This window comes from Canis lupus, chromosome 36 (genome assembly GCF_048164855.1).
Source record: "Canis lupus baileyi chromosome 36, mCanLup2.hap1, whole genome shotgun sequence".
NCBI lineage: Eukaryota > Metazoa > Chordata > Mammalia > Carnivora > Canidae > Canis > Canis lupus.
Window position 1 is genome coordinate 14,992,585 of NC_132873.1, and position 17,587 is coordinate 15,010,171.

A 17,587-nucleotide genomic window follows, 5' to 3' on the forward strand; every position below is an offset into this window, starting at 1 on the left:
TGGGATAAACAGCCACAGGGCCCAATTAGAGGCCCCAAACACTGCAAATCTTGGGTGTTCTGACTCCTCACCCCATGTACAGTGTACAACACTACACATGCACACAAACATGAAATAAAATTTTGAGTAAGTTAATCAAGGCTGTTCTTTTTCACTTTGGGGCCCTACTTTGCTAGTCTGTTTGTTGGGTAATCTAGCACTAAATGGCAGCATAAGTTAGTGGAGAACAATTCCTAGCAGCAGCAGCTACATGCAGATGAGATATTTCTTTCTGATAACAGAAATAAACTTCTGGTGATAATTATGTCTAAAAGATTCACAATAAAAGGGATTACTTTTTACTTGTGTACTACTGTTATCATTTAGTGCTTTGTATATTACCTGTCAAAAATGAATTTATTAAGAGTGATGATTGCCTATAGTGATTCCATAAATAACACAATAGCCCCAGTTCTTTTCCAGAATTTATTAGATTTATTTTATAACTCTGAAGTTGATAACCAAAATTGTGACTGATCCTTATGTGATTACTACATGTCATCAGAACGTATCACATACTAATACATTTTGCCATGATTCACAGGGTTCTATAAAGTTTTACAAGTGACAAGTAAAAATGGAAGTAAAAATATCTCTGTGGAAAGGAGTATAAATAATTTCGCAATACAGAATCCACAAAAGAGATGACGAAAAGATCAACAGACTTGACTACGTAATTATTTAAAACATTCATATGACAAAAGACACGAAGACAAGTACACAATGAGAAAACATCTGCCAGACATAATCGACAGAATTACATCTAGAATACAGAGAAACTACTAGTCAATAAGAAACTCCATTATTGACTAGTTCACAAAGATATATGTTCAAGGATATTCACTGTAGAATTTTTTATTATAGCAAAAATCTGGAGACTATCATTCGAAGACCATTTGAGAAATTACAGCAATGAAAAAGAGAGAAGTCTAGCTGTAATGTAATGACATATAAAGTTTTCCAAGACAAACTGAGTAGAAGGGCAAGTCACAGAACATATCGTAAAAGAGATTTCTGCTTATGTTAAAAAAAAAAAAGGCAAAAACGTGTCCCATGTATATGCATCAAAAAAAAAGTGTGAGAAGTTATATACTGAATTGTAAGTGGTGGCTCTGAGGAGAGGAAGATGTGGTGGAACAGGATGGAACTGGATAGGGTAAGGACTCTCACTTTTCACATATTTTAGTATTTTATTTTCTTCCCATCAGGACCATTTCCGGATTACTTGCACAATTTAAAAGATTTTAATACCAGAAGTCATGAATAACATTTTGAAAACTATGAACCAAAAACTATGTTTCAATCAGGATTCTGAGATACCTGTTGAAAAACAATTTTAAATCCTAGGTATTTTTATATGAAATTACTAGTTTTGTTTAAATTTTGCCTATACCGTTTACTCCACATTTCCAAAAAGTAAAAATACTATTCTTAAAAATTATCAAATCACTGTATTATTACCTGTGATAACTGAGTTACATACTAACAATCAGTGCTCTTTTAAACTAAAAAATTTAAGACATCAAAAATAACAAAGCAACATCAACAACAAAATAGTTTATAGTTTATGTATCCTAATGTCCATATTTTTTGTCTGCAAGAAAATGGCATATGAAAATAGAAAACTTCATCTCAGTAATAAGTAAGTGAGTCCATCAGAGGACAAAAGTGAACAGAGTCAAACTAAATAAGGGCAGAAATCCATGAACTTTTCTTCATCCTCTCCCTAAGCCATCATTTTAATGAGAACAAAAACAAATACAAAGTGATCATAATACATCCTTTGTAGACAGAGTATACACCACCATTTTTAGAAGATTTTACTCCTGGCCACCTTTTGTTTTTAGAACTTGTGCTGTCATTTATATATTTCACTTCCTCATTTGATTAAAGGCAATCTCCAGCACAGATAGCATTTCTTCTGTTTTTGTTTATTATACAGTATCAGGACTACTTATTTTTTCTGATGTTTAAGGTATAGGGCATCATAATTTTTTGTTGCAGAAAAAAAGACACTATTATAATAAACAAAACTACTAGTTAACATAAATAATTGTAGCTACAAGGACACATTAAAAACAGGACTGTGATTTGCATTACCTAGATAAAATGCTTTTAAAAAATCACCAACAAAGTGTGATCCTCTCATGTAAACTGTCAGGGTTTTTAAATTAATTAATTAATTAATTAATTAATTAATTTTATGTCAGGGTTTTATGATCATTTCTCATTCAAGCATTATCATTTCTCTCATTAATCTTTTTCATATAAGGGAACAGCCTTCTTAATTTTTATGACTCTTAGCTCAAGTAGGTGATCAACATCCAAAGCAACAGCACAAATACAGTCTTTTATCAGAAAATTCTCAAAGTGCTTTGTTCTCAAAGGGCAAATGAGAATTATTTAAGGAATAACAATTTGCTTCAGATGAGGAACTCTCTGAACTAAAATAGCCACTATTCTTTTGGCTCTTACAGTAAAGGTTTTTTTTCTTTTTTGTTTTTGGGTACCGTAAAGGTATTAAAATAGTCTCTCAACTAGACTAAACTAACATTTAAAGTGGGTGTATTCTTTTTGGACTTTGAAAACTTTTGCCCTTTTTCTGTTTATATCTTCAGGTGGTGAGAGAAGAAATACTACAGTATCATATCTACAATCTTCAATTTTTCTATCAACCCAGGGGCAGTCTAGCCAGAACTGCAATATCCAGACACAGGATCAATTACTATAGCTAATATGTGGGTTTCCAAAGTTGTTTGAAGAAAGAAGATTCTTAATTCACTACACAAATGAATGCTTTTCAGGGATACAAAAAATAAAAAAAGACCGAATACTACTATAAAATAAGTAAAAGATCAGGTACATATAAACTTGGAATGTTCTACAAATACTGGACCTGGATTGGATTGGATCTTACTTAGAAATCACTGAAAATGGGCAGCCCGGGTGGCTCAGCGGTTTAGCGCTGCCTTCGGCCTAGGGTGTGATCCTGGAGACCCGGGATCGAGTCCCACGTCGGCTCCCTGCGTGGAGCCTGCTTCTCCCTCTGCCTCTGCCTTGTCTGTGCCTCGCTCTCTGTGTCTCTCATGAATAAATAAATAAAGTCTTTAAAAAAAAAAAAAAGAAATCACTGAAAATCTAGTAGTATTAGCTGACTGGTGATTCTTGATCCGACTGGTGATATTGATTCCGGTAATTCAGAACTACAAAATTTGGGGGATACTGATATTTAAGATTGGGGATTTTCATGATTTATCCCTAAAAACATAATCCTTTGGAAACAGTAAGTTCATAACAAATTTCTAAACAGTATCATGCCTAAAAGAAACAAAAATGGGCGGCCCCAGAGGCGCGCTGCCTTCAGCCCAGGGTGTGATCCTAGAGACCGAGTCCCGCATCAGGTTCCCTGTTTCTCCCTATGACTGTGTATCTGCCTCTGCCTCTCTCTCTCTCTCTCTCTCTCTCTCGGTCATGAATAAATAAATAAAATCTTAAAAAAAATGCTCAAACCAATTCACAAAGATATGTATCATTTTGCTATAATGCTTTTGAGAGTTGTGCCTTTAATATGAAAATTAAAAAGTGAAGTGATTCTTAGTATTATTCTTGAGAGAATAAACAATGCTGCTGTGAATAAGGGGGAAAGTGAGCCTAACACCTGGTGGAAAGCTGGATCTGTCACCAAGTGGTCATTGGAAAAAATTGAAAAATTAAACTTTTTGTGTTTCAGTTTCCTCAACTGTAAAAAACTAAGATTGAAAGAGCTCTTCCAATTTTAAATGCTCTGATCTAGGAAATGACACCACCAGCTGTATGTATACACACATAATGCACATAATTATGCAGGCACTTAACAGTATATATAATAAATGAAGTATTTCGTTTTATTCTACAGTAATATATATACATACAGTAAAAGCAGAAAGATTCACTAAGAATAGGTCACCCAGTCTTCTGATCTTGGATTAATACAGAGTCAGTACCACTTACTGATTTATAAAATCATGAGAATGCAATACAATTTGACACAATTAACAGTACTTTAAGAAAATGCTACAACACCAGACTACCAGTCAATAAAGATTCTCTTGCACGGTGGACAGCATCTCTTTTACTCATTATGTTGCTCTGGTCACAACTGTTGTTATTAAGTAGTTTTATAGCCTCTTTTCTTAAATTTAAAGAGGACAAAGAAGTTTTTCCTTTTCATCTTAGAAAGCTTCAAGGAACTTAACTAAGGCTGTATCACTTTTGTACCCTTTACGTAGAAAAGACAGTAGACATTTAAAACTTTAAAATGTAGTTTAGATAAACCTCTCAGTAAAGTGTCAAATGAGTGGTTCCATGACATTTAAAAGAAAAGAAAAGAAAATGTTCTGCAATAGTCAAGAGAATGGGGGAATTCCAAAGAAGCACTGAGGATGGACACAGCATCATAAATTTAGGGAAGAAGAATAACTTTTCTGATAAGAAAAATGGTATGAGCAAAGGCTTACATTAGTATGCCTCTAGAGAAATGGGTGAATTTCTGGCTGGTGTCAGATTCTATACAGAAGCAAGGAGAAAAGACAAATGATAACAGAATAGTCACTCTAATCAGTAACTACTTCCTAGGACAAAATGAAAATTGAGAATGATTATCTCATGATGAGATATCTGATGATCTCTTTAAAGTTATTGAGTTTAGAATTTTTATATTGCAGTGAATTTTACTTTTGCTCTATAAAGCCATATATCCTGAAAGAATTCACCATTTTTAACTACATAAAACCATCAATATCTTCAATTTTAACAACTCACATTATATACATTATACTTGTAATAGGGTATCATATCTGAGGACATATCTCAGGCACCATCAAATTACTGGGGAAAAAGAAATAGACAAAATAATTTGTTTTTAAAAAAACTTTGCCTTTGTGGAACTTACATTCTAGTGTGTGGGAACAGGGGAAAGAAAGTATGTAAAATGTATAATAAATCAGATGGTGAGAAGTATCCTGTAAAAAAAAAAAAAGCTCAGGGGTGCCTAGGTGGCACAGTCAGTTCAGTGTCTGACTGGATTTTGGCCCAGGTCATGATCTCAGGGTTGGGAAGATGGAGCCCTGTATCTAGCACTGCTCAAAATGTGGAGCCTGCTTAAGATTCTATTCTTCCTCCCCGCCCCCCTTCACTTTCTAAAATAAATAAATGAAGCAAGCTGAGAAGGATGCTGGAAGGTTTTCAATATTTTTAAAGCTAACAAGTGAAACTCTCATTGATAAAAGAGCATTTAAATTCACTACTCAATACCTATACAGAACTAACCAAATCAGGAACAATCTCTGGAAGTACTATTTCCATATCTGGCTCTACCAAGTTGATCTAAGCTCATCAAACAAGAATGCAAGTCCGTATCATCACTTTTGCTAAAAATTATTAAGCAAAAGGAACGAATGGTACAGATCTTCACTCTGTTCTTTTTCCTGAACTATTTTTACCTTTAGGAAATAAGTACCTCAGTCCTTAGGACCCTAAATCTTAGGATTCTTTTCAGGTTCAGGTTTATAAAAATAAACCCATCTTCCCGAAAACCTAGTTTACTTTTTAATTCCTAAATCTATGGCCAATTTATTCCAGTTTAGGATGAGATGAATACCTACCATATTCAGAGAAATGAACTATGAATTTTCACTGAAGGAAATGTACCCATAACTAACGGAACATATGAATACTTGCTGTGATTGTTAAAAATGTAAATGACCTTAATTATAAATAAGGAAAAAACCTCCCCCTGCACTCTAGCAAGTGGCCAACTCTTTCTAAACTCAAAAGCTCAAGGATATAAGGAAATCACACTAGAAGAAGTATAGTCTCCATCCAGGGCAACCATAGCAAAATGCACATTTGGGCACATGATTTTAAAACTACAGGACTGGGATCCCTGGGTGGCGCAGTGGTTTGGAGCCTGTCTTTGGCCCAGGGTGCGATCATGGAGACCCGGGATCGAATCCCACATCGGGCTCCCGGTGCATGGAGCCTGTTTCTCCCTCTGCCTGTGTCTCTGCCTCTCTCTCTCTCTGTGACTATCATAAATAAAAAAATAAAAATTAAAAAAAAAAAACTACAGGACTATTTTGTTGTCACAGTCAAATATATTGCTAAAAATATTTTGCAGAAGTGTACCTAGAAACATCCCTGGGTGATAAAGAATATTCTGTACATATTTTATACCTATTTAGTTTTTAGGATAAACGTTTGAAGCATTGCTAACATATTCTCAACAACGCCAATATGTCTTAATTTTCTTAAGTGTTATGATTACTTTACTAAAGAAAGTAACAAAATGTTCAGGTGCTACACTACAGACTTTGGCTTTCCAAGCAGCAATAACTATGTTGCACTGCCTTTTTTCCTCTATTTTTCCCCCTGTACATTTTTGGGGGGTTGTTAACTTTGAAATACTTGTCATTTATCATATGCTCAATCTAGTGCAACTGAGATGTATGCCATCAATACTGGAAATTTAGCAATGCTCCAGGTTTCTAATGCTAATAAGTCTTTTGGTATTAAATTTAGCATATCTTCACTAAAACCAGAAAGGAAAATAGCAGATTCACTGTTGTATGTGTATACATAACATATAGGTATGTATATATGCACACACACACCTCTCAACACAACACAGATACTGACTTCAACTCTAAAATTTTATTAAGTTAGAATAATCACACCGTTCCAAAATGAAGTTATATATGACTGAGAAAGAATATGAACGGATGTGTGATAAACTAAAATAAATTTGTGTCTTTATTAAATAAATTCTGACAGAATTTTCAGAAAGTTTACTCTGTGCTCCTACCAAGGTCCTTCTCCCTTAATTAGGAGAACAAATCCATACTTCTGCCTCTCATCTAGGTTTTATAGAAAGGTAAGAAAAGTTGTACATGAAGTTGATTATGTGATTTGAACTTGATGAGATTTAAACATTTTAAGACAAAAATAAAAGCCTAAAAATTGGCTTATATATTTTAATAAATTCTTTGTATTAATAGTAAGTATCAGTATAACCCAACCACCACTACCAAAAAAGGCAGCATACTGTAATGGGAAAGTTTTCAAGGTTATCTAATAAAATTAATTCCCTGATATATTTGTTCATTGGACTGAAATCAGAGACTGCTTTAAGTTCAATATTCATATTCTACAATTTATTGCACTTTTGTGATTACCACAGTATTTGAATGCTATTTTTTAAAAGATTTTATTTATTTATTCATGAGAGAGAGAGAGAGAGAGAGGCAGAGACACAGGCAGAGGGAAAAGCAGGCTCCATGCAGGGAGCACGACAGGGGACTCGATCCCTGGACTCCAGGATCATGCCCTGGGTCAAAGGCAGGCACTAAACTGCTGAGCCACCCAGGGATCCCCTGAATGCTATTTTTAATGTTATTTTTAAATGTGTAGCATGTGCCACAAGACATTGTTCTCAAAGAAATATTTAGCAGAATTGAATTAGAAAAATGTTACATGATTTATAGAAACATATTGCATGATGATAGCCATCCTACGTGACTAATTCTACAGTAACTTTCAAGAGAAAAGCTTAGTGCTTTCTCAAATCAAAGTCATTATTTTCTAAGTACTGGCAAAATGTATTTAAGTAAGACTGACTTATCTGGGTTCTCAAGTAAGGCTTCATGTATCTGGTCACCAAGAGACAAACAGTGTTGCTTAGCAAGGCAGCAACCATGACTGTGCATTATTTTAGATGATAACATTTTATCCTATCCCTCCCTATTTTCCTTTCTCGCCCATCCAATACTATGTTTACAGCTTTCTACACCTTAAGCATTTCAAAGATGTGATCCTATATAAACTTCCTGCGTGAAGTTCTATTAAATGGATTTTTTGAAGCTAAATTTTTTTTTTAAGGAAAAAAGGATTATACACCTCCTACATGCAGTTACTTATAGAAAAGCAATTTCTGTGTTGACTAAGGAGTGAAACTGTCTTCAAATTTTAAGTTCTAATTCATAAACTAGCTCAATGCTAAAACTGTAAGGATCCACAAAAGTTATGCCCTCAAGTTAAATATTTAAACCCGAGGGACTACGTGAAAATCACTACATTCAAGTGGAAAATTAATACCCAAGTGTGTTTAGAGAGTTAACATTTATTACTTTGACAGATCTGTTTTGAACTAAATTTTGAAATGCTATTCTTCGTGAATTATTTACAAATTAGACACTGAAGAGTGACAATTCACTTTTCCTGAAGTGAGACAGCACGTGTTACAGGAGAAGTCATAAGACAGGAATCTTGGTTTTAGCTCTGACTTCACAGATGGAGAACTAGACATGTGAAGAGATTTGCAAGGAATTTACAAGACTGCAGAGGTATACCACATAGCCTCCAATATTACAAAATGTGAAGAATTCTTTGTATATTTGGCAGTGAAACCACATGGACAATTAAGCCACATGCTAAGTGTATATATATGTATATGTATATGTATATGTGTATGTATATGTGTGTATATATATATATATATATATATATATAAATTTTTTTTGGCTAAACATTATTATACTTTGCTTGCTAGAAAAAGCCCAAGCACACCTAAGGCACCAAGGATATATTAGACTATATTTACAAATTAGCCATGATAAAGCTACAAAGCCAATAAATAATAAGCAGACAACAGCAAAGACTTTGTGTACGGTTTTGATGAAAGATTCACTTCAAGTTTAGGTATCTTTATCTTTATTCCTTAAAGAATCAACATCAAGTATAATCAGTGATGTACTTTTTTTTTTTTTTTTTTTTACCAACCTGCTAGTGATTTCTGATAAGGTCATTTTGATTAATAATACAATCTCATGCCATTTCTCAGGTCTCAAAGGCAAAAAGTGTTAGTAAAGCATCAGAACTTAATGAAAACTCCAAGTAGAAAAACTTCTTTTTCAGCTATGGAAAAATGAGCCTAATTTCCTTGGCTCTTAAAAAAAATGAATCTGTATTTCACTAAGTTTTAACTGTCTGAAGCATATAGGTCTGCTTCCTTTAATCTTTACCTCTCTACAGGGGGACTGTATTTGATCCTGCCTTTCAAAGTTGTGACCCTCCCAAGAGGGAATCATTTATTAAACAAATAAACAAATTTTAATTTTAATTTTAAATTAAACAAATTTTCTGTGCCTATTACATAATAAGCGTTCTGCCGAAAACTATGGGGACTAGAGTATAAAACAGACAAGAAATTTTCTCTCAAAAAGCTTACAAGCTAACAAGAGATAAAATACGTATTATATATAAAGATATACATGCAGATAGAGACACACATACAGAGCTGGGCAAGTACAAACTAATTTTTATGACCAGGTTGCCTATAAATTCCCTCCAAATAAGTATTTAATAACAATGATTTAAGCTCAGAAACTTCCGGTTCAAAATGACAGACATACAATGAATTATAGAAAAAAATAAAGTACGAGCTGGCTATTTACGGTAATCTTTCTACTGATGTAGAGTTTTGAAAAATTTAATTATTTAAAGTAGGCTCCATGGCCAAAGTGTGGTTTGAACTCATGACCCTGAGGTCAAGAGTCACAGACTCTACCGACTGAGCCAGCCTGGTGCCCCTCCTATTGATGTAGATCTACTTAGTATAATAATAAAACCTATGTATTTTTTAATACCTTGGCTAGAACACTTCCTCCAAGTGAACTTTTATAAACCTAAACTATTACTGTTTAGGAAAAAAAATCCTAGTAATCATTAATAAAGCTAGAAACAGGAAAATTTCCTTTACAAAAAGATAATGCTACAAAAACAGTGATGACTATGCTTACTGTTATTTCTTGCACAGGGAAAAGGCTCTACTAGCAAATAAATCATTTAAGCTCTCCAGGGTTCAGTTTAGTCATCTGTAAAAAATGAAGGAGTTACTACTTCCTTAATGATAAAAGTTTGTTAAGTGTGAATTCCCCCAACATTGTAGAGTTTGAGTAATACACTATCCACATACAAACAGAATAAGCTCTTCATAACAAATTAATTCTCAAAATATGGTACTTCAAATTAAAATGTTTCACTGAAAGTGGTTATTTCTTGATTTTGTACCTCATTCTACTTCCATGTCTTCATCTTTGTCCTTGCCACGGCCTAGACTCCCTTTAATCGCTACCCATCCAAGTTCTTCAGTATTCAACTTATATTTTCTCATAAAACTTTTCCTCATTAAATTCCTCTTCTAAACTCTACGGCCCTTCAAGACAGTAGTGAAGAACTGATATTGTGCCATGCATACGTCTTTTTCTTACACGACTTTTGTCTCTCCACTACTGTACGTAGGTTCTCTGGGAGCAGGAGCCACATAATCAGGCTTTATTGTTTATAGCAACTAGCATAATGCTTCATTTCATATCTATAAAAATACTGACTGAATAAATTTTCTCATGATTATTTCACTTACTATAAAAAAGTCAATGGTCAATAAATGTTCATGGAATAAATGACTAGACTGATAAGTGACAGTAAATTAAACCAAAGCATCAGTATTACTGGTCATAGCAAACAAAGCTGCTAACCCATACTTTTAAGGAAATGATACTCCATTAGGAGTACAAATAGTTTGGAACAAATAACAATTTTCACTTGAGCAAAAACAACATATTTCTCAATCCTACTGCCAATTGTCCACACAAACAGGGATAACAGCCCTAAGAAATAATGGCTATTCAGCTTTGGCTAAATTACAAACATTTTTAGTTACATCTATACTGTCATATAATCATAACCAGAAGCTCATTAGAAACAACTCATTAGATATATTCTAAATAACCAGCTTATTAAACATAACTCTTAAAATTGAAGAATGAAATTTTTTTTTAAGAATGAACTCAAGTTTTAGAGAAGATTCACTAACCTTTGGGAAATAAATTTTCTATTACCATTGGTATAAGTCAACTTCAGATCTACCCTCTACTCTTAACCAAGGTCATTCTTAGCAATTTTAAATTCCTACTTAGTTCTCTCTTCTACAACAAAATGTCAGTCTTTGCTTCTTGCTTTTGCAAAAAACTCACTATCAATCCTTCAGACCTCTTACTCTCCAAAACTTGCTCCTTATTATTCAGAGATCCTAAATTAATCCAACAGCAGAAAGAAAACTTACAAGTGTAAGTTTGTTCAGATAGCCCATCTCATTCATGGTAAACTCCTTTATTACTTCACCTCAATCATAAGATGATGCAACTTGGGCATTTAAGTTTATCAAGGAGTACTACTTTTTTAAAGTTGAAATTCATGTAACTAGCCTCAAGAACTGATTAAATATATATTAAAGGTAATTTTTCATCATTGGAAATGTAAAAGAGTGTCTTCTATTTATCTATCAGAATAAATACCAGAATATGAATGACTAATCTTCCCCCCCCCCCTTTTTCTTTTTGATAACCTAGAAAACAGGTGAGTAAAACTCTAGGTAAAATATAACAAAACATCTCTCTATAGGGCCAAGTCTGGCACAGCTAAGAATGCAAAACAAAACAGAGTGTTTATGTATTTTGAGGAGAGAGAAGTATTCTGAATAACAAAATCCAATAGCTACGCTTTATCCAAGTTTCAAACAAGTCTCAAAAACTGACACTTACAGATATTAGTACAGAGTAAGTTTAAAACCATCCTTTCTTCTTACAGCTTCAGAAAGTTAGCCAGGATTAAGCTCTTCTATCATGACTAAGTTAGCATATAAAATAGGCAGAGGAAAACAGTCATTTTCACATTACCATATTGTCCCATTAGTTCATGATCTTAACCCCCACCACAAAAGACAATTTCCTGGATTCCAAGATATGGTGAGAAATCATTTAACTCCCTGGTAGTCCATAGATAGGTTCCAGAAGGAAAATGTTCTGCCTTAAGATTTCAATTATCTCCATCCCCCTAAATCTGTAAAGATTAGTCCTTTGTAAACATTTAATCACTGAGCAGACAAAAACCAAATATGTCAATATTTTATATAAATTACTGTAAATCCTCAAAATACTAGTAAGGCAATATTCTTACATTAAGAACTTTCACACATATAACTGTCGACTTGAGCACACAAAAAATGATATGCACCACAACAGCTTCATTTAATGACTTGGTTTTTTTGAAAGATAAGAGACTTATGTGTGTCATTGCTGCTGGATTATTATATATCATTTTCTTTCTAAGTTTAATCAACTTAAAACACAGCACGTGTATTTTAAAGATAAATACACTAACTGCATGTAAAATGTACTATAATTAAAGGCTACGTAGATGAGCCACGAAAGAAAAAGAGAAGTACTGAAACTTGTTTTGTGTTCTAGTTGAAATGAGTACTAACTGGTTCAATTGGTTGACCAGGGATTCCCGCCCCACCACACACGCATCACACAATCATCTAAGCAGAAAAGTCTAAGTAGACAAGCATATCAGTGAAACTCAATTTTTCCTTGTTATCTATGTATTATTAGCTATTACCATTGCTATCTACTCAGGTATCTAATATAAAACTCACTGATAATTACACTAAGAAATACTAGAAAACCATCAAAGAAAAAGTTAACGAGAATATAAGGGAAAAAAACTGGGAAAAGGCTAGTACACTAATCAGCATTACTGGGTAGTACTATCGCATGAAAATAGTCTGCTTAAAAAAAAAGACTGGACTACAGGGGATGTTCTTTCTCATTTAAAGGAAAAATTACAGACACTTTTTTGGCTGCAGTAATAGAAAGAAGTCTGTTCCGGGTATAGGAATCTCAACAAGAGAGTTAAATTCAGACTGAACTAACTTTGTGAATTAACTTTTTACACAACTTGCCTTTTCATGCACATCTGGATCATTTCACTAAAACTTTTAAAAACTAGAGCTAAAGAGGCAGTAAGGCAGTTCAAATAACCACTTCCTGTCAGAAACTGGTCTTTCATTTAAAGAAATAAAGGCATAATGACAGATTCCCTTAGTTTAAAAGGTCATACAAGACCGAAAAATAAAATCAGCTCACTAACTGGTTAATAAATACAGGTACATCCTACAACGAAATACCTCATTAAAAAAATGAAGCTCTATGTACTAATATAAACCAGCGGCTAACCCATATTAGGTGAAAAAAAGCAGGATACAGAAAAAAAAAAAGAAAAAAAAAGTGTGGGGCATGGGGTGGGGAGCACATACTTTATAGGAACAGAATTACCTCTGAAAGGACAAAGAAGAAACTGACAACACTTGGGCCATGGGAATGAGCGTGAGGCTGTTATCACATGGCCATCTGCTATATTACATTTTATGTGTTTTGAATTCCGGATTATCTGCATGAATTACTTATTAAAAAATAAAACTGGAAATATAAATACATAATCTTCCTTTCTTCCATTACTTCACCAAGGGTGTTCTCTCCTTTGGTTGCTTTCTTATGACATATATTCTGCCTTAGATTAGTCATCATGTCCCCAAAATTCCTTGAGTGTAGAGATAAAACAATGTAAGTCATCTTTGGATTCATTGCCACTTCTGGCCAAGTGTATTAAATGCATTAATAATGAATAATTTTTTAAATTATAGGAAATGTTTGCTGAGCACTTGTAAAATGCTGGGCATTTAATATGTATTAACTTACATCACACCCACATTTCTATGAAGGTAGATATAGTACATCTGTGACCAAGAAAATTGAGGAGTGGAGAAGAAAAATCTGCTGAAGATCCCACAGCCAGGAAGTTAAAATAGAGCTTAAAAATGAATAGGTATCGTTAATTGAGTCCCTAAGGAGGTACCTTATAATTATCTCACAGCCCTATAAAGTAGGTGGTATTCTAATTTAACAGATAAGGAAACCAAGGTTGAGAAAGATTAAGAAACTTCCTCAGGTCACAAAATTTCTTGAGGGTAGGCGCATGAATGATAGTAAGTGGCAACATAAGTGGCAACAAGAGGAACGAAACCCAGGCCTGTGAACCCAACCCAATGCTCTTTCCACAACTACATTGTCACAGTAAATGCTAACTAAATATTTGAATTACCACAAACTGTTGCCTCAAGTGATTCCTCAGTAGAGATGAGTTCACACATGAGTGAGGAAAAAAAAAAAAAAAAAACCCTTGCTTTTTTTCCCCATTCCCGGACTACCTAGTATACTATTTAATAAAGAAGCTATCACTGGAAGTGACATTGTACATCAAGAAACACATGCGTGGAAAAAAAAAAAAAAAAGAAACACGTGTGTAAGACTGACACAGCCTGCGATAAACAAGCCTATATAACCATATCTGGGAAGCTGTTTTATGGAATAAATAAAATTATAAATTTCAGTGATACATTGGAAGCATTTGTTTAATTTTTTCTACTGTGGAAAAAAATGAAAGAAACTTTTAAAATAAGATGAAGGAGGGTACACATACTTGGTTTTACTATAACCATATATTCAAAAAATAAAGCCCAATGACTCAGGATGAGATAAAGCTACTTCTCTATAAAAATGAAAATTTCTATTAATCAGATATAATCAAGAAAATGAATTTCAGAAAGCAGGAAAAGGAAGGTATGATTTTATGAATCAGGTTTCTAAGTTTCCTTAGGTTTTTATGTGAAAAAAAAATCATTCAAAAAGAGGTAGCACTATTGTTTTAAATTCCACAAGAAGTGGCCTTTTAACATTTTTCAGTTTGAGTCAAATATTTGCTCTCTGAATCCATGTATCAATTTAAAAAAAGGTACAAGGAGATTTAGCTGTAATATTTACTGATCCCTAGGTGACATAAGTATAATTATAACCAGGCTCCAAGTGAACATTCAAAAATTATTAAGTTTGAAAAGTTCCACTTGGAATTGCTAAGAAGTGCAGATTATGAATCTATAAATAAAACAAAACCTAAAAGTTCTTTTGGATAAGACAAGAAAAAAATCCACCAGAAAATAAATTTATATATTTTTAATTCACAGAGAAAGAGTCGCTCTCATACATTCTCACATAAGGGAAAAAACTATTGTGCTCGGGTTGATGCTGGCTTGCAGAAAATCTGAAGGAAAAACAGTAATCTGTGGCATCATCAATACTATAATTTCTTCAGTGTTTGTAAATAAAATCACCTCCCCAATCCTTATGTAAACACTCTTTACTATATCTCTAAGTTTCTCAGCAATGGCACTGCTAAATGTGTTTTTTTCTGGACTTACAACAGAGTAAAGTAGGTTTTGAAAAAAGGGGCTCGGATAAATTAAAATCAAAAGACAGTGCTTACATTACCAACCATATTTATTCTTAAGAATCCTCGTACCCGTCAATCACAATGCTATCCTACTATGACAGGGAGTAATTTCAAAACAAATAGCTTGTTCATCTTTCGCACCACCTAAAATAAACTCTTAAATCAGGAAATGAGCTGTGAGTGTGAAAAGATTTCAATAGCTGGCAACCAAAGTTATCTTTTACACCAAACCTTTCGAAGGCAGAACTGATGCGAGCTACGGCTAGGATAAAAATCCTAACTTCTTGGGACGCTTACGACAAATTTAAATAGGTCATATTCCAGATCCTTTAAAGACCGTCTTTTAATCTTTAATGTGTCCGTGACTTTTCTGTCGTTCCTTTTCCCCAAAAGGCAAAGAAGAAATTTTAAAAAATAAATAAATAAATAAAAATAAAATAAAATAAAGGCTTGTGGCTTCAACTTCTGTGGGTCCCCAGGCCGAGATTACTTACTGCATGGGAGGCGAGGCAAACACTGGACAGTTTTAAATGCCTATTTTTAGAATCAGTATTAATCAGTCTCTTATTTAAGTTTCGACAGCAATATGTGGGAAACTTAGTAGGGGGGTGAGAGATCCAGAGGACCCAAGCTCGGTTGGCACGGTTGACCCCCGCGTACCTCCCCCCCCAAAAAAGTGATGTAAAACAAAAGTGCATCGGCTAATACTCGTTTCAGCGAAGTGTTTCAGAATGATAGACCTCAAGGGTTGTTATTACCTTATTGAAAAGGGTTAAAACCGAAACCGTTTTTCAAACACCAGCTTCCCTTTTACAGGATCCCAACAGTTTTTTGTTTTTTTTTTTTTACAAAAGTTTGACAAATGTTTTTCTTTGCATCCTCCCCGCACCCGGCCTTCCTCCTCAAAAGAATGCATTTCCATGACTACTGAGTTTAAAAAAAAAAAAAAAAAGAGAGAGAGAGAGAGAGAGTGAAAAATCATATTCAAAAGCACGGTTCTCCTCATCTCAACTTAAGCAGAAAAGGAGAGAAAACAGTCTTCTCTCCCCAACGCGGTGGGAGCGGAGGGAGGAGGAGGAGGGGGGGGAAAGGGCACGAATAAAATACAGCACGAGAGGAAACCTTTGGTTTCGAACTTTATTGCACAAAGAGTGGAGAGGAGAAGAGTAGGTCAGACGTCGCGGCGCTTCCCGCGGCGGAGCGGGCACGGCAGGCACCGGGGCTCCCGGGGAGGCAGGCACCTTCACCTCCTCTGCCCTCAACTGTCGCCTTCTTCCTCCTCCGCCCCCCGCGGCCGCCCCGGCGGACGGCCCGGCCAGGTCGGCCAGGGCGGGCGAGGTCGGGCCAGGTCGGGCCGGGCCGGGCCGGGGGCGCGGCGGGCGGCGGGCGGGCGAGCGGCCGGGCCGGGCCCGGCGGGCGGCGGGCGGCGGGCGGCGGGCGGCGGGCGGCCTCCCCCGGGGCGGCTCCGGGCTCCGGGCTCCGGGCTCCAGGCTCCCGGCCCGGCTCGGCGGCGGGAACGCGGGCGCCAGCTCTCCGCGGCCGCCCGCCCGCCCGCCCGCACACACACCCCCGGCCGCCGGCTCCCACCCCGCCCGCCCGCCCGCCGCCCGCCGCCCGCCGCCCCCCGCCATGAGCGCCGCCGCTGGCTGCAGGCAGAGTCGCTGCCGCCCCGGCCGCCGCTGGCTCCAGTCCGCCGCCATTATTCTTTGTTCGCTGCGAGCGGCGGCGATGTTGTGGGGCTCGGGCGGAGGCTCCATCTTTACCGCGGCCCCTCCTGCGAGGGGAAGGCCCCGAGCGCGGCTGTCCGGCGCCTCCCCGTCCCCCCTCCGTCCCCCCGGCTCTCTCCGGCTCCTGCCTCCTCCTCCTGCTCCTCTTACCGGTGGTACAAGCTCCTCCGTCACTGCTTTCGTTCGCGGCCCGGATCTCGCTGGAGTTTTATTCTCTCCCCCACGTAACACACCGCGTCAAACTACACCTCCGCCGCGTCACTCACCAACACTCCGCTTCTCCCAGCCGCCCGGGCCACAGGCAGCAGCAGCCGCCGCCGACTGAGGAGCCGCAGCCAGGGAGCCAGCCAGCGCCGCCCAGTGCCGAGTGCGCAGCGGCCGCGCACGGAAACAGCCGAGCCCGGCCCGGAGGAGCTCGAGCGGCCCCGCCCCCCCGCGCCGCAGGCGGAACTTGCCGAAGGCCTTCGGGCGCCTCCGGCCGAGCGGGGTGGCGGCCGGGGTTCGCGAGCGGAGCGGCGCGGGAGGCGTGGCCCGAGCCCCACCTCGCGGGCCGCGCGGCTGCAGCCCCGCGGCGGAAATCGGCGGCAGGAAGGCGGCTT

The 17,587-nt window shown here is 37.0% G+C and overlaps 2 protein-coding genes across 13 annotated transcripts in view; one reads left to right on the plus strand and one right to left on the minus strand.

Annotated features, from left to right (window-relative positions):
• Positions 1-3,176, plus strand: part of METTL21A (methyltransferase 21A, HSPA lysine) — a 68,972-nt gene extending 65,796 nt beyond the window's left edge. For all 4 annotated transcript variants that reach the window (XR_012025125.1, XR_012025126.1, XR_012025124.1 and 1 more), the window contains one exon: positions 2,658-3,176. Coding sequence is in view for 1 of the 4 variants with exons in the window: in XM_072813459.1 (XP_072669560.1) it covers positions 2,658-2,664 (7 nt within the window). In the remaining 3 variants the exon portion in view is untranslated. The remainder of the gene's footprint in view (positions 1-2,657) is intronic.
• The window catches only part of CREB1 (cAMP responsive element binding protein 1), a 62,339-nt gene extending 44,956 nt beyond the window's left edge, over positions 1-17,383 (minus strand). For 3 of the 9 annotated variants that reach the window (XR_012025121.1, XM_072813448.1, XM_072813446.1), the window contains exon 1: positions 17,139-17,383. The gene's annotated coding sequence lies outside the window, so the exon portion shown is untranslated. The remainder of the gene's footprint in view (positions 1-17,138) is intronic. The other 6 variants (XM_072813449.1, XM_072813447.1, XM_072813451.1 and 3 more) reach the window with 4 other exon arrangements.
• Between the last annotated feature and the right edge of the window lie 204 nt (positions 17,384-17,587).